Genomic DNA, 24,577 nt, shown 5'->3' on the forward strand with positions numbered 1-24,577 from the left:
CGTTACTGATTTTTTTCCTTGCTTATACAGTTATTACTGAATAGGTAGTACTTGTCAGTAAATACATGTCTGCAGATCACCCGAAGCCTTTTTTGGTAACAATTCTTGTTTAATATATATAGGCTATATAATTCCACCAGATCCTGGCAGGCTATACAATCATTTAATAAAAACCTTCTTAAAATGTTTGCTTAGCCATGTGTGTTTTATTTATATTGCCTTTTGTCGTGAATAGATTACAGTGCTGTTCTTTGAACAATTGCATTTATGTGATGGGTTCCTTTTTTTGATAATTTCTTCATGTCTTCACTTCAAAGATATAAAGTGTGTGTATAGCGGGTTTACCACAGGTCTTAGTAATAAAACAGATTATAGTAGATGTTTTGTCTCAGAAGTGGATTAGGATTCCTGGGTGGAAAATGCTAAAGTGCAGAGGTGTTATTACTTCTTAGTATATAAAAATATTCATTTAGTACAATGAATATTGAGGTTATTCTACAACAGATATTCATTTATTCTTGGAAGCAACAGAGTTAGCTCATATTTGGGAAAATGTCTATGAATATTGCTATGGGTGAAAATAAGATTCTTACATTCTGTCAACAGAGGTGTAACCTCGCATTTCTTTGTCATAACGGTAGTTTATAAGGCATCTGTGTTTCAGTGGTCTCTGTTATTAAAAAGAAAAACAACCTATAGCATTTTGGGGGCATCTCGGAAAAAATCTGCGCTGTCTCTTTGCCATGGCTGTGGTGAGTGGAAGTTGGCTCTCTGTGCTGCGGACTCTGTGTTGGAGTCCCCTCTCTGTGGGGGGAAGCCTCCTGGTTTTAAGCACGTTGTTTTTTCTGAACAGAACGTACAGCGAATATCCAGAGATGGAAACAACCTCCTTACTCTTTTGTGGTAACACATACTTTAATCAAGCAGCAGGTAATAAGTTCGCTACAGAAGCTACTGGGGAAAACGGTGTCCCTTGGCACCTTCATGTTTGTAGAGCTCTCTGGCTAAAGTCAACCTTTTTGTTCTGACATTTTCATACAGCTGGCAACTGGAAATCCTAAAAAGCTGTTGTATTTGGCCCTGGTTTAAAGAAATGGAGCAGCACCCTGAGAAAAAGACAACTGAAGGTTCATAGTATAAACCTGTTTTAATAACAGAAAGCGTATATACAGAATTCTTCTTAAACTTGTTGTTTTCAGACATAAACAAGCAAAGTCTTCACATTTCTTCCCATAAACACAATGTCTTGAGCATTTCACTGTCTTCCACATTTTCTATTCATTAAACAGTTGATGAGGGAACTCAAGAGTTTTGCCAATGCTTTTAGTTTGCTTGGAGGGTGACTGGAGTTCTATGTATGCAGTGTTGTTTTCTACATTTTCTTTTGCTTTACTGTTTCTTTCTGTTGCAACTGTAACAAATTAGAGAGTAGGTGTTGTTTGTGTTTATAATGCCGTCAGAATTGGCGTTACTGACCTCATTGGAGTAGTGGTGTGTGTAGCCTGGTGTACTGTCTCCTGCAGGAAAGTAGCAGCATCCCCTGAGATGGATAATAAAATCGAGTCATCTGTAAAGTTTCTTTTAACCTTGTCACTTAGTAATTGATTTCTGAGCTGGAGCAATACGCTTGTAACTTAGCTAATTTTTGTTTCATTTGAAAACTCTGCCCTGCCATGTTGTGACTCCTGCTATGCGCCTTGGCGTTGCGGCATGCGCGGCCGGGGGCGGCTGGGAGTCGTCCCACCACCTGCTACAGTCATGCCTGTCGGGGTGTTTAGGTTTGAAGCCTTTCCAGCTGAATCTGTGCTACGCAGTTCTGCCAGTGTCTCTCGACGAGAAAACATCCAGCCCTTTGGCTGTCGTGGTTTCGTCAGCAAAATCCCAAGTGTGGATACTGTGCTGCTGACAGAAAATTGCTTTTGTTAGCTCCGCTCAGATCTTTAGTGGGGCCGTTTAAGCTCTCGCTGCAGACAAACTCCTCTGTCAGCAAATGGGGTGCCTCGTGGTGGCCGCGGCCAGGCGAAGGCAGCGGCAGTGGCTGGTCGGAACCGAGCGATGCTGGCGTCCTTCAACGTCCCCTCACGGTCAGGGCGTGTGAGCAGGCAGGCCAGTTGCACCTCTTTCATACCAACTGTTGTTCTGTATACTTCAAAAATGAACTTACTTCCCCTCTCTAAAATAAAGCGTAAACTCTGGACATCTTTTTGTGCATTCCCTGTTTTTTGGAATATTTTGTGTTGTGTTCTTTTTGTCATGGTATCATCGAGGCTGAAGGTGATCTTTCTCGTGAGGGCCTGCAAGTCTGTTTAACTCCATGTTGTGGTGTCGTGTGGCATTTCGCTCCTGTCCTTTCCCGGATCACTCGGACTGTGGTGAACAACAGATGTCCTAAAGCAGAACAGCTCTATTAGAAGTGTGTTGTGGTTAAAGGTGCCTGCATGGTCTTTCTTTGTACTTGCCTAGGTGCTTCCACTGCACAGTACTATACTTCTATCTTTCTAAGTATTTAATGGTCTTTTGTAAGAAATCCTCAAAATTTTTCCAAAAGTGCAAACACAGTTCAGGCTCAGCTAGTTTCCTGTATCTTGCAGGTTGGCAATTTTGTGATTTCTTTCCTTTTTTTCTTGCTATCTGCCACTGTTTCTCTCAATTCTGGGCAGTGTGTAAGGTGAGCAGTATTGAACCTGTTTAGAAAAGATTTCTAAAGCTGCTGCCAAAATAAAGTGAATCCTGACTAATGTTCAATCCTAATAATTATAGAATTGAAGTAAAATAAATTGAATGAGCTATAGATTTTCTGTGTCTGAGAAGGTCACTATAGATATTTCATGTTTCTTTGCTGAATCTGAATCTTAGTACCGTCTCATCCCCTTTCAATTTACGTTTTAAAAAAATATTAGCTGATGTTTCGATGTTGTCCTTCATTGCAGTAGATGAGCAGTGAAAACTGCTGCAGTGTTCATTTGTAGTGCTCCTACAAGAGGACGGGGAGTTTCAGGATATATTTGGTGTTTTCTTCACAACCATTGCAAAACAGTAGGGATCCACAGTGCTTCCCCCTCCTTTTTCTTTTTCTCAGCCTTGTGCCTAGGTTCAGTTTCTCAGGAGCATGGAGGAGAGGTGGAGTAGCTGTGCCACCATTTCTTCATCTCGCCCCGTTGTTTGCCCTGAGGCAGATTTCCTCCTCAGTGACCTACTCAAGACTTCCATTTCATCTGCTTTTTGATCTAATGCACCATAACGAGGGCAAGCGACCGAGAGCTGCCCTGCCACAGCTCAGAGCTTCCACCAAGACGCACTGGAACCACGCACCAGTAAAGCCGCCATCCCTGCATGAGTACAGCTGTGATGCAGCCCAGGGAGAAGACACCAGACCTCCAGACAGGTTGCCGTCAGCCCCCTGGGGTGTAAGTCACTGCAGCACACAGCCTTGCTCGAGTTAATCTACCTTGCTGCTGGCTGATTAGCCCACAGGGAGCTTTGTGGTGTAGGGATGGGCTGTTTCCCAGTACCAGGGCTGGCAGAGACGATTCTCCAGAGGAAGAAAGGAGTAACCTGGTGGTTCATCCAGCACTTTCTCCCAGTGATGGCTCCGTGTTCATGGGTGTGCACACACATCACCCAGTAACACTCAAAGTGCGTCTCAGTCTGAGTTGTGACCATGTGAAACTGAAAACTGTAAATTTGGACTTTTTTTTCTTTTTCATTTCTAGGGTATTTAGCACTGAAGAACGTTTCTCCCTGTGAGACTTTGTATACGTGCATTGAGCAAACACTCAGAATGGTATTGACAGTCTTTCCAAAACTATTCTTCACTCGAGAGTTATAAAAGCATTAAGAATATCTATTTTTATTAATCAAAGGAGACAGGCTGGGCAAGTCCTTACCAAAAATTTGAGCCTGGAAACAGCCTTCACATTTCTGACTATCCAAAGTGCCATTCTGTAACATCACAACAACTAGTGAAGCGTTACATTTCACTGGATGTTTCACAGTCCTGGAGCAGGAGAGACATATGAGAGCCAGAAACTTTTGATTTTTTCTTCTTGATATAGGCATTCAAGCCTTACGTTTGTTTCAAGTTCAGTGTTAGTTTATACATTTCTTCTGAGTTCTTATTCCTGCTCCCCTCAGCTGTGCCAAGTTAGCCTTTTGTGGCTTGGTAGGGTGACCCAGATCATTAAGTCTTTACATACAAAGACAGAAGATAAGATAATTCAGACTTTCCATACACAAAGGGTGTATATCTAGGGTAGGAGCAGCCCCATCCAGCCTGGCCTAGAAAACTTCCATGCAAGGGGCATCCACAACCTCTTTGGCCAACCTGTTCCAATGTCTCACCATTCTGTAAAAAATTTCGTCCTTGTATCTAATCTAAATCTACCTTCTTTTCATTTAAAGCCACTACCCCTTGTCCTATTGCAACGGACCCTGCTAAAAAGTTTGTCCCCATCTTTCTTATAACCCCCTTTTAAGTACTGAAGGGTCTCTTTAATTAGTCTCCCCACAGCCTGCTCTTCTCCAGGCTGAACAGCCCCAACTCTCTCAGCCTTTCCTCACGGGAGAGGTGCTCCAGCCCTCTGATTGTTTTTGTGGTCTCCTCTGGCCCCGCTTCAACAGGTCCATGTCTTTGCTGTGCCGAAGGCTCCAGAGCTGGATGCAGGACTTCAGGTGGGGTCTCACCAGAGCTGAGCAGAGGGGCAGAGTCACCTCCCTTGACCTGCTGGCCACGCTGCTTGTGATGCAGGCCCACATAAGGTTGGCCTTCTGGGCTGCAAGCATACATTGCCAGCTTATGTCCATGTGCTGGTTTATTCTCTGGAAGCCCCTCGCTGTTGAGTGCAGATCTCGTTTAGGTGAGCAATTCATTTCTCAGGCAGTAGGTGTCATACCTGCAACTTGAGATCTCATAGTTTTCTTCTCTCTTTCTTCAGCTTCACATAGGTGCTAGGATGGACAGACATGTTTTTCTGTAATTTACTGGAGGAAAAAAAAGCAAAACCAAAAAGCTATGCAGAGGAACTTGGCTTAATGCAGTACTGCAAATTGTAGCAAGCCACGGGTGCAGGCACAGGTCGATGCTCCAGTTGGGAGGCCATAGTTTGGGTGTGGCTTTGCAAGGAGGCTTTTCAGTCCTGGTCCTTGTTGTGGTACACTCCATGGTGCAGATGTGCTGTGCTTCCTTGACTGGTCTGTGGCTGCTGCATATCTTCAGCTTTTTGCCTGCATTTCTTTACCTTCTGGAGGATGACACTACTTACCTGAGAGGGAATCAGGATGAGTAAGTAGCTTGGTCTCAGTCTAGCACAAGATTTAAGGTTATGCTCAAGTTTGGTCCTGTTTAAGTCCTTGCTTTGCTAGAATGGAGTCTTCTGTTCAAAAAGCATTTCTGAAGATGATAAGCATAGTTATACAAAGTGCTAAGCATTCTGGTAAGGTTCCTTGTGTATTGCTGTCCATTCACTGCCTCCTCCTCTTTCTTCTTTTCCCTTTCCCATCATTCGCTGCTTCTTCTTAGTCAGCATGGGCGTTGCTTCCTCCCTCTGCTTCCTTCCTTTATCCCTCGTCCGTAAGCCACTCCCTCAGTAACGAGGGGATCTAGAAAATACACTGAAATGGCATTAGCAAGAAGCAGGGCTGTGGCTGCTGTAATCCCTTTAATTGTATGCTGGGTGCTTTTTTCCTGTAGCTGTAGGCAGCTGCGGAGGGTGGCTGCGGTGATGCTCCATGGTGTGTGTTTGCATGCAGCAAGAACAGCTAAACACAACCAGGACTGCTGAATGCTCGTGATGAAAGGTTAGCTTAAATATGGAAATTCAAGTGAAAAAGATGTAATTGGAAATAACTCTGTTATCTGTGTGCTGGATAAGTAGGAATCTGTCTTCAGCACTGAATAGACCAGTGCTACTTAACTTGTGGTTTGTAGCCCAGAGGACATAAAAAATGAGTTCAAAAATGACTACAAAAAGCTGTAAAAATCAGAAACAAGGAAATTAAAATCACCTATGTATGTACATATTTTCATGCAGTTTGTATCTATGTACCCAGGCCCATTAGGTCCTTACTGTTGTTGTTACCCAGTTAAAATATTTTTGATACTATAATTGTCATTTTATTGAATGACTGTTTTGTCTGTCACTCTGGTTCCCACCTGCCAGACAGTACTGGGATTTGAGATAATCTATAAATTCATTTTTGAAAGGGATTTGTGATTTAAGATGAGAGAAATACTGGACTAGCGTATTTTGACAGAATGAGGTAACTTTAATATTCTGACTTTGTCGTGAATTAATGTTGAGCGCTGCAATACATTTGCATGCTAATCTTTCTATTAAATAACTAAATACATCATCTAGGTGAATCTCAGTCAATTTTTGATCCCACAGATGTTCTGTTGAGAAGCAGGCGTTTGGGTCATCCAAATAAAAGTTGCTGTTCCCAGGTAATTAATTTCTTTGACTAGTTGGGTAAGTGAAAGAGGCAGAACGTGGTCTTACATACTCAGTTTACCTGTATGCTTAATAAAATGTTCTGTATCTGTCCCTGTTTGTTTCACTTGCCTGGTAGTCAGAACCTTCTGTGAGTAGGTGGAGTGAGGGGTTATGTCCCTTCGTTGCGCTTTTCAGCGTGCAGTGTTTTCTCTCGGAGGAGTTCACCGAAGTGCTGCTTTGTCAGCGGCTATCAAAGTGATCCGTGACTCACAACACCGTCTGACGGCTCCACCGGTAGCCCGGCGTTGTGATGGATCCTCTCCAGAGCCTGACCTGCTGACTCTTGCCTTTGTATTTATTTGTTTTAATTGGCGCCAGGCGCTAGTTCGCAGCAGATGAATCACATACGGCTTCCGATGAGATTGCCGTGGTGGGTGGTGATCCCCGGGGCTGTCCAGCTCATCACACACCCAGGAGATGTCCAGAGCAGTGCCTCACTCTGGCTGCGGGTCGGCCCGGAGACGGCCATCCCCCTCCACCCTTGGGGATTTAAGCTGCCCACATCTAAATGCTGAAAGCCGGCTGATGCTACGGCATTAAGGTCCTAATCTTGAGAAGACTTGTGCACATTCTTGACCTTATTACTGGAAGCAGCATCCTTGATGTTTGTGAACCTAATAACCGTTGTGAGAAGACCACTGACCGTAATAAATCTAAGTACATGTGCAAGTATTGACAGGATTGGTGTCTAATAGAGCAGCAAAGGCTCACTTCTTCGTTTGAGGGCAAAGCTCAGTGGGGGAGATTTGGTAGTTTTCAGGAAGGGAGCCAAACTCTGCCCTATTCCTGTCCTGCATACGGAAGTCCTCACTTTTAACATATACAAATTGGAACATAAGCATCTCTTGTTTAAAATATTTACAACCCCACCCCGACCCCCCAAATGAGCAATTATCAACTGAAAACCTGGCAGAAAGTCAAACCCAACCCCTGCCCTGGGGGGAGCGGAGGAGGCAGGCGGGTGGTACAAGGAGCAGGTTTGTTGAGGGCTGGGGCTGGTGGAGCCATCCTGCTGAGGTGGGTGAGGCTGGCCCTTCCCTTTTGGGAGTTCACAAGGACACATGGAAGTACGAAGTGAATGGGAAGATGGGCAGAGCGTTTAGCATAACTGAGGAGCTTGCGTGTGTGTACTGGAAGGTCCCACTGGGCCTGTCAAGTTGACTTTAGGATGTGCTCCCTCAGTTTGTGGTCCTCAAGATGTTGCCCAAGGATGAACTGTGAGGGCCTGCTTGTCTCTGCTGTCCTGTCTTGCTAAACAAAAATAGCGTCAGAACTGCATGACTGCAAGGCTTTGCAGGATCTCAAAAAACCTGAGCCAGCATACTGTTTTAAAATTTCATGGTATTAAATACGAAAGTGTTACAGAAATAGCAGAGGGGAGACTGAGCGTACCGGCTGCCGGGGTTGGAGTAGCCGCAGTGCCTGGCATTTTGTCGTCAGATCCAGAGACCTTCTCTTCCCCTTGAGGGCACTGAATAGTGTTGAGCAGGGCGTGGTAGGCTTGGGTCAGGCACCGGCATGTTGCAGTGATTTGTGTCTTGCTGGAATTGCCAGGGTGACAGCATACTTTTTCCGAACATTTTACTAGGATTTCAGGGTTCTGCACTTGTTCAGGGTCACGGGTTTGAGCCACCATGTTGGGCACCAAAAAGGACTGTTGTGCTTTAGCCTGGCAGGCAGCTAAGCACCCCACAGCCGTTCGCTCACTCCCCGCCCTGCAGTGGGATGGGGAAGAGAATGGAAAAAAAGGTAAAACCCATGAGTTCATATTGAGACAGTTTAATAGGACAGAAAAGTAAGAGAAAATAATAGTTATAATAATGATAAAAGAACACACAAAACAAGTGATGCACAACGGAATCGCTCATGACCCTCTGACCGATGCCCAGCCCGTGCCTGAGCAGCAATTGCTGCCCCCCTGCCAACTCCCCCAGTTTATATACGAAGCATGACGTGATGTGGTATGGGATATCCCTTTGGTCAGTTGGGGTCGGCTGTCCCGGCTGTGCCCCCTCCCAGCTGCTTGTGCACCCCCAGCCTTCTTACTGGCAGGGCATGAGAAGCTGAAAAGTCCTTGACTTAATGTAAGCACTACTTAGCAACCACTATAACGTCAGTGTGTTATCAATGTTATTCTCATACTAAATCGAAAATACAGCACTATGCCAGCTGCTAAGAAGAAAATTAACTCTATCCCAGCCGAAACTGGGATGCTGAGCCAGGCAGCAGACTAGGGAAGATGGAAATGAGTCTGTAAGAACAACAAACGCACACAAGGACATGTCTCAAGCTACGAAGGTTGCTTGGAGGAGGTGTGTGGGGCAAATGCCTCACATCGTGCATTTGGCTGTCACCGCTGCCCTGAGCATGGTGGGGGGGTCTGGTGTCGCTACTGGTGTGGGGCCGGTTTAGCCAGTGCTCCCTGTCTGGTAGCAGAGCTGTGTTGTTTTCAGCTGGCTCCATCCCCTGAACTGGTTCACTGTGGTCTGGTGTGAACGTCTGTCAGCATCCCGCCAGCGGTGCTGCGGGGAGCAGGAGGGAAGGCTGCGGCGAGGGCAGGGTGCTTTGGGGCAGCCTGAGCAGAAGCGATGCTCTGTGTCCCACCCTGCTCTTGGTGGTGACTTCATGCTTCCAGGGGCTCGGCTTTAAATCACTGCGCGGTCTGATAAGCCCACTGGTTTGTGAAGGATTTCCATGCTAAACTGCTGGAACAATTGTCCTTCATCCTTACTCAGGAATGCTTTCTGTAGCCTTTTATTCTTGATGCTGGTCTCCAGTCTTTGATCCCTTTGTCACTTTGGTCCAAATCTGTCGCTGCAGACCTGGTTGCACCCTGATGCCAGCTGTCATCTGTTATTGCCATCATGGTCTGTTCATCATCCTTTCACTTCAGAGGCTTGGTCACCTTTTGTGACCCTTAAAAGACGATAATCCTGGGGCGACACTGCAAAATAAACAACACAGCTAAAGGTTCCCTGAACAAACACTTTAGAGGTATGCTTGGGTATTAGGGGCTACCGTTCAGCCTGCCCTTGCTAGAGTCCTCGTCTTCTATTTGAATGCAGTGGGATTATAATCTAATATCAATTTCCATCTCTGATTCCCCAGCACCCGTGTCAGTATGATAGGCCTGAACTGCAGTTCAGCTTCACAGATGGTACCTGCATTGCAGAAAGTATTAGATGACCGGTGCCCTAAATATGCCAGAGTGCATTTGTCTACACATCTGCGTATACAAAAAAATCTCTTTAAAGGTAAAAAGCATAGTCACGTAAGAGGAACGTGAAGGGAGTTTGCTAGCAGACTCTGTGGTGGCTTTTTAAGTGTTGGAGCAGGGTAAGCAAAATTAGAATAAGACCTTAAAACATGAGAAGTAACTTTAACACATCTGCCTAAAGAAGTGAGGTTTTATGATTTTTTTTGTTATTAAAAACAACAACTTTGATAACTGCTGTGTTTTCCAAACAGTACAAAACACGTCAAATATTTTAGTGACCTACTATTTAAAAAATAACCACTTTGAATGCCACAGGTTCCATGAGGATTGTCTCAGTTTCCTTCACAACATGCATGTCTCTCGGCCCATCAGCTACTGTTCAGGTATTGCAAATGCAGGGGGATGGAGAGGTGAAGACTTGTAGGGTTTGGTTCTCACTCTCCAGCCTCTGGGCTCCAGAGGAACTTTAGCAAGGATGGAGAACCAGGCGAGAGCCTTCATGGAGAGTGAGCACGCAGCAGCCCTGCCAGCGTGTCCTCAGCAGGATACACAGCTTCTAGTACCCCTTTCCTGAGGAATGAATTCATTGGCAGCTCAAAACTGTTGATTTTGGGAGGAGATTTCCAGCATCATTTCTGTTCTCTGCTGTCTCTATTCTAAAGCTGCCTGCACAGGGCTGTGAAGGAAAATTAATCCAAATCACCTAAAATATAAATGTAAAGTAAATTAGGTAAACTAAATTAAACCGTTGTGTATATTCTCAGATTCAGCTTTCAAGTGACCTTAATTTGATTAAGCTTAATTCACATCAAAGTAAATTATACTAAATATGAAATAGGGTTGATTTAATTAATAGTGAGTGTGTCTGCGGGGATCTAATGTGGTTTGATTCATTACAGAAACGTTAATTCAGATTACCTTTCTAGAGTTTTCTCATGTAGATAAACCCTACAGGATAGTTTATTAGTTGTGCCTGAACTGGTGCAATCGTGTGTTTATTCCCCCTGGCTCTAGAAGGACCTTCCCACCACTCTCGTCATGTGGGACTTCATGAGCATTTTGTTGTGGGATGTTCTTGTTAATTTGTTAATCCAGCCAAAGAAAATTCATCCGTTTTCTGTTGGATTAGCCAGCTTTTGACCTGGTTAGTGGCTGCATGGTGCTCCACAGGGTAAAGGCAGGAGTGTGAATGTGTGATCAAGGTGGAGGTGGTGGGGACTTGTTTTACCTAAGGTCAACCCTTTGTGCAAGAGAAACCCTGCTTCCAGCAGCACTCCCACGCTGGAATTTCACTCTCCATTGGGTGATGTAGCACATGGCCTGGAAGAACTCATGCATCTTGCTGGAGTTGCATGAAGTCAGATACCACCAAGTTTGATTTGCCCAGTGTTTAGGTACAACTGTCGCGTACTACTTGGCTCTGGCTTGTACTGTTTTCCTTTGGCTTTTTCTCTCTTTTGTGCCTGTGTAATACAACAGCATGTACCTTCTGAATAGCCATCACCTAAGCAGCCTGTGCTTTTAATATACGCAAGCTCTACTGACCCACTTTCTTACTGCTATTCTGTCCATGGCTTTAAAGTTCTGTGAGTATATTTTTCACCCTATGATTATTACAGAAATGGACACAATATGATTGCAAAGATGGGATGGCTGAGACCTGCAAGTTTTTCTCTAGGGTGTTTTTTAAGGACTTGCTTTGTTTTCAAAGGTTTGTGCAAAACAATTCTGAATTCATAGTGCTGTGCCTCGAGTGTAAAATACGTAGCAGAATGGAAGCAGCTGATCATTTTCAACAATTTGCCAAACTGAAACTATTGGAGTGACTCTTATAATAAATATGAACTCAGTATGGCAATGTTTATCTAAATCCATTGCTTTTTTCTTCTTTCTCTGAAGATGAGTAAACTGATATTTAAAAAATAGAGAAATGGCCTGAAACCTGGCCTGAACTTTACCATGAACCCTGCCTTTGATGCAAAAGTCTCTGGACTTTGGGAGGCTGAAAGGAATATAACACTGTGCCTCAAAAATCTATCCCCAGAGTACTAGGAAGTGCTGGCTGTCCCTGTTAGCATCTTCACACCTGCTAGTTTCAGCTTGCACAGGGAATGACTTAAAATAATGGCCAAAAAGGTGCTGTCATCTTTTAGCAGCTTCCTGTGATTCTTTGGTTCATTCTGTCTGGGCCAAGCTTTGAAACCACCGAGCTGTGCCCATCTCATCCTGTTTTAATATCAGCACACCCAGACACATAAACAATGTGCTTCTTCATGAGGCGATGAAAATCAATGAGGCTTTGAAAAGACATGCTCTTTAAAGTCATGGCCTTATTTGGGAAGTTGCAAGAAGCTTGGCTGTCACAAGAGAATGTTTTGGCTCCGTGACAGTTTCCTTTATATGGTTCTTCAGTGAGGAATCTCCTGTGTTTGTGCAGTGATAACTTGCAAGTGTTGCGTGCCTTTTTGTTCTCCCCAGGAGTATTTGCTGGAGGAGAACCCAGTATGTTGGTCAAGAGGCCAAACACTCATTTAGACCTCTGTCTGGTCCAAAGTATGTAGAGAAAGCAGGTTTTCAAAGGTAAACTGAAAAACCACTAGTATTTCAGTATTTCTGAGCAGATTCACATATGTTTTTGTTATAATTACTTCTCTATACCCATTTTTCTCACTAGTCCTTTGTTGAGTGTTACCTTCTCGTTATGTAAGTGTGGGATTATTTAGGAATAACCCAATCTGCCATTACCCTTATGTTCCTTACAGTCCCTGGGAATATTTCCTTTATGTTCCTGATGCCTTGGGAACTGTGGTGGGATAAAAGAGCCTGCATGATGAAGATAAATAATAAACTGAAAGGAAGGTGTCAGAGACAAACATTTTAGAGTTGGAGTTGTACGGGAAGAATGAGAGAGGAGAGAGAAGATTATCAGAGCAGTGTTTTGAAATCGTTTCAGAAGAGGTAGCTGAAAAAGAAAGAAGGATTGGAGAAGAAAGTCATGATTATAAGCTAAAAATCACTGTGGCTGTTGCTGAATCCCCTGTCCATATGATAAACCGATGGAATATGAAAATATTAGAGAGGGTTAAGCCGCAGAATTTAGTGAAGTGTGGAGGGAAGAGGACCTCCAGGCCACTCTGATTTTGGAGACCTGGGGCACAACGGAGAGCAGCGCCGTATGGATCTGTCATGACACTGACACCAGAAAGGACATCCTCGAGCATCAACAATACTGTTAAATGACAATTGTTTTTGGAGAGGTTGAGAAGTCAAGGGACAGAGGGTGAGGTCAACACAGTCTGGTTGTGGGACTAGTAGCTATCCTTCAGATTTTACATCCCACAAAAGGTACAAAATTATCCTTCTCCCCAGGATAGGGGATCCTCTTCTCCATCTGTCCTTACTGGGTTTCCTTGGACCTGTTCTTGCCATTCCTGTGCTCGTACTGACCCTACATACATTTCAGCTCTCTTTAGTTCTGCCCAGTGCCTTTCTGTTTCTGAGGAGGTGGGGAGGCAACTGCACAGGCTGAACTCTGTCCCCAGCCCTACACCGCTACAGTGCCCAAGGTAGTAATACTTGGCTGCTGCTGGCATGTCTGTGGAGGAAGGGCAGGTGGGAGGGGTGGTGAGCCTGGGATGGAGACAGCACAAGGGTCCAGCATTGCTTGTGTTTCCCAGGCATTAGCACTGTCTGGTAATACTAATGTCACTTAATATTGTGCTCGTCTAATAGCAGCCTAGGGTAACAGAGGAAAGAGTGGCAGTGCCCGTGGCAGTGGATGGGAAAGCAAGATACCCATGACAAAAGAGCTGGAGCTATTTGCAGCAGATATGGGGAATGCAGCTAGGAATGTGAGGCTGGAAGGAGCAGGCATCAGCTTAGGCTGATCGGCAGCACTCTGAGATAGCAATGTGAGTTCAAAATGTGGAAGAACGGTGCTGCCTGTCTGTGGCTGGAAACTTAGTAGGAATTCTGTGAGTGAGGGGAATAATCTTTGGACAGTATTTGAGGTTTTGTGATGATATCTCATTTTATGAGTCTTGGGAATTCATTTGCAGAGCCTTGGTACTTCTATCTTCCCTCTCAAGGTCACCAGGATGCACTGACTGCTCTGTAGCTCCATTCATTAAAAGATTAGCTAAACCAGGATTTGACTGGAATGTTTATCTGTGATGACCTGACCGTTTCCTTCAGGAAGCCATTCATACTTGGAAAGACAAATGTATCTCATGCTACAGGACAGGTCATGCTCTCCTCTCTTTGCCTCCAAAGACAAGGGAAGTAGGATTTGGCTCATGAATAAATATTTAATACTTGAAGATATGAGTCAGTTGTCTAAACTGAATTGGTGCCCAGTTCCATTTCAAATGCTCTGGAGTACCCAACTGATGGATGTGTGGCTGATGGCCATGACCAGAAATGGGAGACCAGAGACCAGCTGGATGCCAGACACTGTGCGTATGCTTGGACACCTGGGCTTAAGCAACTGGTTTGAACCTCGAGCAATGCCAGGCAGAGCGGCAGCAGGGCTATACAGTATTTCAGCAGTGAGCACTGTTGGGAGGAAAATGCTTTTGTTTGCTGCAGTTCACTCTGACATTTGGTGTACAAAAACCAGTCAGTGGATCTGGAGCCAAAGACCCCTCTGATTGCAAAACCCACTCCTGATTTCCCCTTCTGTCCTTTCCTGGTCCTGCACACCTTCTTTGTGCAGTTTTTTGGGGTGGACGAAAGTGCGTCTCATTGCTTTTCCCAAGGTTGTGACCCAGTTGTGAGACAGACTGGATGTGTTCTGCGTGGCTTGCCTGCTAGGCGAGCCTGAGTGATGAAAAGGACCCAGTCAGCACAGGCAGGGAGGCGATAGGTGTAGTACTAAGCTTGATTCATGGTGGTGGAGGGCAATTTGTATTACTGCTCCTTACTTGGCTGTAAAAATGCTACTAGCTCTACTATAGGTAGTTAATCACAGTTGTATAGCCTAAGTAGGTGTTTTTTTAAAGACAGACTGAGAAAATGGGATCATTCAGTTGAGAAATGGTAAGCCACGCAATTACAGCTGGGCAAGTAGCGTGCATGCATGACCTCCTGCTCTGCTCTCCCTCCTGAGCTCTCCTGGTTTCTTCTGGCTACAAGAAATGTTGCTGGGTCTGAAACAGTACTGGTGGATGGCCAGGGCTTGGGGGCTGCTGGGGCAGGTTGCAGTAATGGTTTGATTTGTCTCGGACCTCCCTAGTTCAGACTGTTCCTTGAGCAGAGGTCTGGGAGTTGTCAGAGCCCAGATGAGAATTCAGACTTCATCAGTGACTTTGCTGCACTGTCCTGAAGCAAGCGACATGGCTTCCCTCACTCATTCCCCATCTCAGAAACACAGATCTTATTAGACAATTCATAGGAAAATTAGGAGAGGTATGGAAAATTCTGGGTGTGGAAAACGCATGGTGCCCCAAACGTGGTGCTAGTGTTCCTGTTTTCCTCCTTTATGAATATTAGTGCATGTCCTTTTTTTAGGAAAATGAATCTCATCCCCAGCAGATGTGGAAACCAGACAATTGATGATGTTCAGATGATGTGGGGTCCTGACAGCTGCCCAGTTTCCTGGACTGCATAAAGGCATTTGCTGTGATGCTGTTTTTGTAATTTACATGCTTTTGACTCTAAAGTGTAACAGGCAGCTTATGTATAAAAGACATTTTTGTGTTCATGTTGCCAGGCCACATGCATTTCAGAGAAAGAGTTGTCTCCTGTGTTATCGAATATACTCGTGGCCACCTGTAACTCTCCCCCGGCATTATAGGAAAAAGGCAGCTTAAAGTCTCGAAGCTGTAGTCTAAATGCATCGATGTTTTTTGTTAAAGATCATGTATAATCTTCCTCCACTATGTGTATTTTCCTTTGGGAGCAGATGTTGTCAGTAAACAAATTCCATGAGAGATGAGTTACCCCAAAGGGGAGAGGCTGTGGGAATGACCTGATGTTTCTCGTGCAGCAGCTGCTGTAGCAGCCAGGCACACTTTGGGAGCAAGTTGTGCTACACCCAAGGGAAGGGAAGGTCCCGCTCACAGAATTGCACAGGGTCGTGGAGGTCAGCAGGGATGTCTGGAGATCGTCTAGTCCAACCCACCGCTCAGGACCTTGTCCAGTTGCGTTTTGAATATCTCCAAGGATGATGATGTCACAACCTCTCTGGGCAACCTGTCCCAGTGTTTGACCACCCTTTTGGTAGAAAAGTTTCTTCTTATGTTTGAATTGGATTTCCTGTGTTTCAAAATTTGTTACCATTGCCTCTTGTCCTGTCACCTCTGAGAAGAATCTGACTCTGTCTTCTTTACTCCCCCTTCATGTATTTATGCACAGTGATGACTGTGTCTATGAGGATGTGATGGGAGACACTGTCAAAAGCCTGACTGGAGTCAAGACTTGTCAGTACGGAGTAGGTCAGAACCTGACCCATGCGATGGTGGCGTCACCTTTCTCTGGGTAGAAGCATAGGTCCAGTGGCATCACACCACTGGCATCTCCCTCCTGCCAGCAAGGTCATATGGGTTAGTTTGTAAAACTGCTGATGGGTGCTAGGCTGTCCTGAACCCTTGGGTTATAAAAACTTTCGTATGTTCTCATGGGAGTGAGCAAATCATGTTCTGAAATTGCCCAGGCTTCTGTCTGGTGCTGCTGTCAGAAGCTGCTTCTGAGCAAAGAATTCCACAGTATATAATCAAGAATTCCTTCACAGATGTATTCTAACATTTTTTGCATCAGGGAAAGAAAAATTTGTGTGTTTTTTTTTTGTTGGAAGCAGGGACAGTATAGATCTTAATGCGATAGCAATGCAGCTCAGTATTCAGAAATTCTTTACCATCAGTGCCTCACACTGGATAATCGTTAGATGTCCTGGGTGAAATTCTGGGCCACAATCTGATCCGAGCTTTGACAGTATGCCTATGTAAAATCCCCGTAAGCTAATAGCTCCTAAGACTTTGGTGCTGTGATCTTGTGCTGCAGAGAGCTAGCTCAACAGATACATGGTACCCATGGAGTTTTATTGCCTGCAGTGAGGTTACTTTTGGCAGATAGAAGCATGTATAAAGTATAGAACTTAGCCTGGATTTTTCTGCTGTCTATGTCCTACCATTTAACTAGAGAGTGCAGAGGTGTAAGACTTTTCAGTTGTTACTAGGAGTACTCTTCCGATGTTTACAGAGAAGATGTCAAGTAGACTCTGATATTTTCCATGCATAATAACTTTTGGCCTGCCAATATACTTGATAATGAGTCCCCAGTTCACTAGGCATTTATGTGCTCATCTGTGTGTGGGAAGTCGCTTGGTTCATGTTGGCTGCTGCTTTTGACTGCAAACATGCCATTGTATAATTTAAATGCTTGTAAGATCTAGGCCAATGGTTTCCTTGAAAATGGCAAGCAGTCAGGTTCTTTGTGGTGGTATGTGAATGCATCTATTTGTATTCATGTCTAAAGCACACAGGTTTGTGTTTGTTGCTATATGATATAATACGCTCCGCGTAAATGTCCAAATGTTTCATTGTCAGTTGGCGCTTTAGTGGATGACCATGGTTTATTCAGATACTGTTTTCATACCCATTGACATTTCATTTGGTCGTGGTGATAATGCAAGTCTAGTTTGAGCCTCCCACTTCTCTTTTTTTCCCACTTAATCCCTCGCAACTTGGAAAAAGTCGAATTGACTAATTATGGCTAGCTTGAAGGGTATTTCCAGGTGGAAGCCTACACTTCTCTTTTATTTTCTCTGAAAGAGTCCTCTATGTCTTCTGCTCTGTGCTTGTACAGATTAAGATACTAATTGGCAAAGATGTAGCAGGTATAAGCTGCTGTGGCTGTCAAGTGAATATTGAGGCAGCGTAATTTGTAATTGCAAAGGGGACTTCTGTGTGCAGTGTGATTCAAAGTAATCTGTGCAGTATTGAAAAAGCTGTGGTTGGTAATTATTTATCTAGGAATAAATAATACATTACTGCCTTGCATTTCAAATTTGTGCTGCCCTGTACCTTTCCTTGGAAGAGATTTTGTGTGGTTCTATATAATATCTCATAAGCAGGCAGAAACTCGGGCAGGAATACCAAAGTCTTGGTCATATCAACTAACGTTTGCAACTTCACAGAATCACAGAGTCAGAGAGTCACAGAATCACAGAATCACAGAATAGTAGGGGTTGGAAGGGACCTCTGGGGGTCATCTAGTCCAACCCCCCTGCCAAAGCAGGGTCACCTACAGCAGGCTGCACAGGACCGCGTCCAGGCGGGTCTTGAATATCTCCACAGAAGGAGACTCCACAACCTCCCTGGGCAGCCTGTTCCAGTGCTCCGTCACCCTCAGAGGGAAGAAGTTCTTCCTCATGTTCAGACGGAACTTCCTGTGCATCAGTTTGTGCCCGTTGCCCCTTGTCCTGTCGCTGGGCACCACTGAAACGAGCTTGGCCCCATCCTCCTGACACCCACCCTTCAGATATTTATAAGCATTTATTAGGTCTGCTCTCAGCCTTCTCCAGGCTGAACAAGCCCAGTTCCCTCAGCCTCTCCTCGTAGGAGAGATGCTCCAGTCCCCTCATCATCCTTGTAGCCCTCTGCTGGACTCTCTCCAGTAGCTCCTCATCTTTCTTGAACTGGGGAGCCCAGAACTGGGCAGAGTAGTCCAGATGAGGCCTCACTAGGGCAGTGTAGAATGGGAGGAGAACCTCCCACGACCTACCTGCTGGCCACACTCCTAATGCATCCCAGGATCCCATTAGCTTTCTTGGCAGCCAGGGCACACTACAGACTGAATCGTAGTCTTTTGGGTGCTCAGTGGTATGACCATATTTCTTCTTTTATAATTTGACATTTATCTCAAATCACAGAATCATAGTATAGGCTTGGTTGGAAGGAACCTTTGAAGGCCATCTAGTCCAAACCCCCTGCAATGAGCTGGGGCATCTTCGGCTGGATCAGGCTGCTCAGAGTCCCCTCCAGCCTGACCTTGAATGTTTCCAGGGATGGGGCATCTGCCATCTCTCTGGACAACCCATCCCAGTGTTTCACTACCCTCATTATAAAAAATTTCTTCCTTATATCCAGTCTAAATCTACCCTCTTTTAGTATAAATCCATTACCCCTTGTCTTATCACAACACGCCCTGCTAAGAAGTCTGTCCCCATCTTTCTTCTAAGCCCCCTTTTGGTATTGAGAGGCCACGGGTGCTCTTGTCTGTTGCTTATTGTTATGTCTTACCTATTGGAGCTGCTAGGGACCTTCTCCATTTTCAGTTTTACATGTCAATCAGCACCATACAGTCCTAAACTTGACTGGGTATTTCAGGCGCTATTGCAGTGATCCGTATGGAGATTTCATCCCAACCAGCTCAGTTCTATTGGATTGCAAGTTGTGACTTGGTGCAGTCCCCAAGGGCTGATTAGAAAACCAGTAGGAATCCCATTGTGTCTAGTTCACTCTACTGCACCTTTCCTTAAGCACTAGAATAAGGCAGATGGGGCTGTATTTGGAAAAACATCCCATTTCAGCTCTGTGAGATGCTGTACGCTCGCCTGCACCTGGTACAGAGTATCTGTTAATGAAAATGGTACTTGCTGCTCCCAGTATGGTAAGAGTAAAGCTGTGGGAGAGAATCATGTGGAAGACCTCACATCAGCTGTCCTGTGGTCAGGCCAAGCCTCGAGATTTGCAAAGCATGACATGTATTCGGGCCAAATCTGGGATTGAAAAGCAATTTTTGCCGTGCAAATGTTCATGAGCTGTGATAACTTAAAGCTGTGTAAATGTGGAGGGAACACAGGTAGGATTTTTTTAGTGAAGGTCAACATCACAAAATGAAACTTTAGCAGTCAAACTGAAGACCAGAGAGTGAAAGGAGCAGTCTGAAATGTGGATCAGTCTCTTCTTGTGCATCAAAATTCATGTAGTGCTTTAAGACAACATACAATAGAAATCCTACTGATGAAAAGAGGCGGGGAATAAGTCCATTCTCTCCCCACCCTTTTCCTTTCACAGCTGAAGGTTTGAGTCAAAACTCCAATACTGACTATGCCATCGGTTGGTGAACTTTAGGGCACTGTAATTATTTCCACAATTTTCCCAGTACCTGAACAAACTAAGGTAGCCTTTCCTTCTTCTATTTCAATAATCCTTTTCAATCTTATTTTCTTAAGCCCAGGAAAGACTTTTGAACTCAAAGAAAATCCTATTGAAAGGAGATTTTTCTGGGATGCTGTCTGTGATTGCCACATCCTCTGCTGGGCAGAAATGTTAGAGCTGCAGTGGATGTATACTGATTATATATGCTCTTGATGGCTCATTTCCCTTCTCCTATTTGTTTTCTCCTTCACAACTTGAAGTGAATGCTGGAATTTTCAGTGCAGTTTGTTTTTTTAGTGGTCTGGATTTCAATTCAACATAATGATAATACAGGCTTAATGACAGAAGTCTGCTGTGTTAGTGGCTTTTTCCTTGCTTCAGCAAGTGAATAAATAGTTACTTCATTAAAATATTGCAGTCTGCTTATGATCGGATAATGTCACCAAGCATCTGGCCAAGGCTTTGGTGGATGCTCAGGTCAAGAGGACCAATACTGATGTAGTGATATACTGAATACCAATAATGCAACATGTTATTCTTGGGGAAACTAGGTTCATGCGTAGAGTATCGACACAACACCCTTATATGCCACTTAAATACTATCTAAAGCCAGAAATTCAGCATTATCTTCTGCCTTGTTCTGGTTTGTCGTATTTCCAGGGTTTTTTTTTTTTTTTGCATCCTTTGCCTCTGTATCAAGCTAACCACTCAAGGATAACCGCTTCTGTCATGGTCTCACGTGTTTGGTAGAGCATGGAATTAAAACTGCAAATTTTTTTCAAAAGGTACTTATCTTCAGTGGGAAGGAGGCCCCATTAACACATTTATCTGGCTGTGGATCAGAAGGTGGGATGTGGGTCCCTCAGTTCCCACTACAATAGTTTCCCCACCTCAACTATGTTTAGTAGCATTTTTCTTTTCCATGACGGAATTTCATTTAGTGGTAAAGTGAGAGACATTTTTCATCAAAGCTCTGGACCGATTATACAGCCAGGCAGGGAATAAACAACTCCTTCTTGTAAAAGATTTCGTTGCGGGTTGTGGTTTCTGACGTACCTTCTGTCTGCTTCTGGAGACCTCCATTCTGGCTCAGGGCATGAGAAGTTACAATCATCTTTGCTAAAAAGTCATGAGCAGGCATTATAATCCTGCATTTATTTATGTATTTGGCCATTGCAAGTGTTCATGTGACTTTCTGAAGTCCCTGTGAGTTCCGGTAGGTAGTTGCATGCTGAGCCTCATTCAGGTCAACAATATGACACCGTGGTCTCAGATCTTACTGTCTAATACGGGAATCCTAGTAATTAATTAACCAGAAATGACACTATCGGTTATCTCACAGGATAGGAGCCCTGCTCTTGCTGTCTGTAGTGCTATGAGCTGTTGTGAAAGTGCTGGCTAAAAAAAAAATTAAGTTTAAAAAAGTTGTCGTAGTGAAACCTTTCAGCAGCTGCCCTCTGCTGAATATGAAGGCTTTCTGGAGGATATTTGCCTTGCAAGTCCTGCACAGTGAACTCATTGATGAGGGAAGCCTTGACTTGAACAGTTGACTCTTTATTTGCATAGTGGCTCTTAAGGAATTGCGTAAATTGGAAGACCAGACAGTGATTTTGTCAACTCTGTTTTAAGAAGAGTGAATACCCAGGGGAAACAGCACACTGTGTTTGCTGTTAGTGCTGAAGAGGGGTTTTTATTTTAGCTAGCATGAAAAATAGACACATTTCAAGTGAAAACCAGCCCTCTTCCACTTGAATTCAAGTTAGGGGAGGATTGGGGTGAACAAGAAAACAGCAGTTCAGACTTTCCTCATTCACACATCTTGGCTAGCTCTGACTTGGAAGGTGAAAACTTGTTTCGTACCAAGTCAGTAGTGGAATGCTTGCAAAGGGCTACCTCACCCGTGGCTGGCTGCCTGGGTACTGTATATAGTAAGCATGCTTCTAGCAAAGTTCAGCCTAAATGTGGAAGATGACTTTTCTTGGCGGTTGTAATGTTCTCTCCGCTAGTTTTAATCTTTTATTAGGCTCTAGCCAGAAGCACCCACCTCGCAGTCCTTCTCTTTCTGGATGCTTATGGAATAATTAATTTCTGTCAGATGGTGTGACCGCGTGTGTTTTAGTGTTCCTACAGCGTGCCTTTATTGTCACTTAACACTATCACATTTGTTTAAAAGGAAATAAAATGAAACCCAAGGTCACTACTACATTAAAAACACCATGCCCCAAATAAATGTGGATTTTCTTTGTTTCCAGTGCAGGATTTTTTTGCCATGAGTGCCCTTCCCTTTTGCTCCAGCCCCTTCTGCTTGTAATTTTTCAGCTCCGTGGGATCAGACGCTGCAGTTACTGCAGCCTGTCACAGATCGCTGTGTCCAGGAGATGTGGCTGTCTGTGCTTTGGATGCTTTTCCTGTCTCCGAATCCCGTAGCTTGCTGGGGCAGCCACCACCCTAGAGCAGGATGAACCTCAGGAGCTGTAGTTGGGTCTGAATGTTTCCTACTCGAGCCAACATCCTCCCTGTGAGAGATTGTTTCCTTGTACTGGAAACCAGCCCTAGAAAGAGGCGAGACAAGGTGGGGCACAGCCCCAGAGATGACACTGAATTTGTTACCTCCTCCTGGCTTCCCCAGGCAGTGTGTTCTCCCACTGCCCTGTTATCTTGCCCTCCCAACCCAGGAGGGGTTGATTTCCCAGGATTTGAATCCCTCTTGTTTCCAGCAATCCTCTCCCTTAATCTGCTCTCCAGCCAGCAGCCGCGTGGCAGAGCCTGCTCCCCTTCTGCCTGGCCTGTGCTGGCATCCTTAGGGGCTGCACACGGTTGTGGCAGGGGTGCTGAGGCTACTGTAGTGTGCACAGCCACACGATAAACCCCCCTCCCGCCCCCCCCGAGCACGTTGCCGGTTCAGCTGGGGCTGTTGGGAGCCTTGGCGAAGCCTCCCCGTGACTAAGGCCCATGCAGTCCCTAAGCAAATGGATAGTGGTGGTCATCCAGCCTGTGTTTCCTACACATCCACAATTTCCGAGGGGCTTGCTGCGAGGTCGGTGAGCTCCTGGTATTTTGGGGTCTGTTCCCCCATGCTGTGAGCTGTGTTTACCCAACCAGGATGTGCAGTGGCACCGGGCTGGGTTACTTGGGAGGAGCAGGTGCGTTGTCCACTGCTGAGCGATCCCGGGAGCGAGCCCGTGTGCTTCCACGCTCCGCTTCGGCGCGACCACCCTGTGCAGAGCCGGTGCAAACCAGGGTGGCCAGCACAGCAGTGCTGCGGCCAGGCTGGCGAGGTTGGGGTCCCGAGGTTGGGTCCCGTTTGTCACCCCAGGGTGTGCGTGCAGCGGCGATGCTCTGACCCCAGCCCTCCCTGCGCTGTTGCTGTGGAGATTGCGTGCACTGTTGCTAGGCAGCTGAAGCATCCTCGCCTGCACACCGCAATGCCACGAAATTCTCAACTTTCCTCCTTCCTATCTCCTGGCTTCGATTTCGCAGAGATGACTCCTTTGGCTCTTATCCCGCTTCATTCAGTTGCACTGCTGCGATTTCTCAGTGTTAACCCGATAAAACCTGAAAAGCCCACGAGGCACTGCGAATAGGATTTATGGCAACAAATTCAGGGCTGAAGGAGTTAAAGTGGTTGGGGATAGACTACAGACGAAATGATTTCTAGCAGATAAACTACTTAAAATGTTCTGGCATTCATGGAAAGGGAGGTTTGTGGATGCAGTCTTTTGTTCCATCACTGATGGTTTATATGAATAAAAACACAGACTAAAATATCACTACAAGGTAAGAAAATCAGCTTGAATGGGCCTAATTACTCTCTTCGGTTACCATATATACTTAGTTTTTTACTATCCTCTGCTTGCCTTTACTGATTTTGATGTAGCATGTGAATGATAATTTAGCTGTGGAGCCTGTCGTGAACCATATTTGACTTATTTGGTTTGAATAATAAAGATATCAGCCTGTATTCTTGGAGTATACTGCATTAATCAGACTTGCAGGAATGATCACATGGTACTCTATCGCCTTTCCCTGTTAGCTGCTGCTTGTCAGCAGCTGGCTGAGCTGTAGGCTGCAGGCCAGTATCTGCATACCCTTTCTCTTCAGAATATTTCAAATATACTGTCTCGTCATTATGCATTTTGCTGCAGTTTGACAAAGTAAATGGTCCTCCTGCACGTTAAGAAGATTATTTTAATTTTCAGAGCATTTGTGTAGTTACTAGGCCATGTATGCATTTGAAGAATTCAGGTAGGCTCTCTGTTTTATACGTCAGTGTGCTTGGTTTTTGTTCTCACCAGGTTTTTGCTGTGTAATGTCAGTCAGCTCTACAGTTAGTTCTTCAATGTGCAAATATTTCTTGTGTTTTAAAATCTCTACCCTCTGCATGGGGAGAAGTGCTTGAAGGGTAAGATGCAGGTAACGGTAGCTAACCGCATGATGAAGTGCAAAGCTGGGTAATTGATTATATCTTGCACAAATTTCGTCGCCGTGCAGCCAGAAGCAGCGAGCACAGTGTAGTTATAAATACAAACCAGAAACTGTTCTGTTTAAAAGGGTCTTTGCTATTTTTGGTTCCGGAGAATCTGACAGATGCTCCTTCGAGACAGAATACTGATTGTACTACAGAAGAGAAAAATGATGCTTGGATTGTATATAGGATTATATTTTATGCTGCTGCAGAGTATACATGTCTGGTTTTCGTAATATTATAGCTGCAGAATTCCGTATGAATGACATTTAAAATAACAATGTGGTTAAGTTTGTTGGGGTTG

The 24,577-nt window shown here is 44.8% G+C and overlaps 1 protein-coding gene across 6 annotated transcripts in view; it reads left to right on the forward strand.

Annotated features, from left to right (window-relative positions):
• EVL (Enah/Vasp-like) overlaps positions 1-24,577 on the forward strand; it is a 161,748-nt gene that overhangs the window by 2,002 nt on the left and 135,169 nt on the right. For 2 of the 6 annotated variants that reach the window (XM_075426520.1, XM_075426526.1), the window contains exon 1: positions 23,879-24,053. The exons of 1 other annotated variant lie outside the window; for it this stretch is intronic. In XM_075426520.1, the coding sequence (XP_075282635.1) occupies positions 24,031-24,053 (23 nt within the window). In that variant the 5' untranslated portion in view covers positions 23,879-24,030. Of the gene's footprint in view, positions 1-23,276; positions 23,586-23,875; positions 24,054-24,577 lie in introns of those variants that run through there. 3 more of the 6 variants (XM_075426523.1, XM_075426525.1, XM_075426524.1) reach the window with 3 other exon arrangements.

The sequence above is a fragment of the Opisthocomus hoazin genome, chromosome 7, assembly GCF_030867145.1.
Source record: "Opisthocomus hoazin isolate bOpiHoa1 chromosome 7, bOpiHoa1.hap1, whole genome shotgun sequence".
In the NCBI taxonomy this organism is placed as follows: Eukaryota; Metazoa; Chordata; class Aves; order Opisthocomiformes; family Opisthocomidae; genus Opisthocomus; species Opisthocomus hoazin.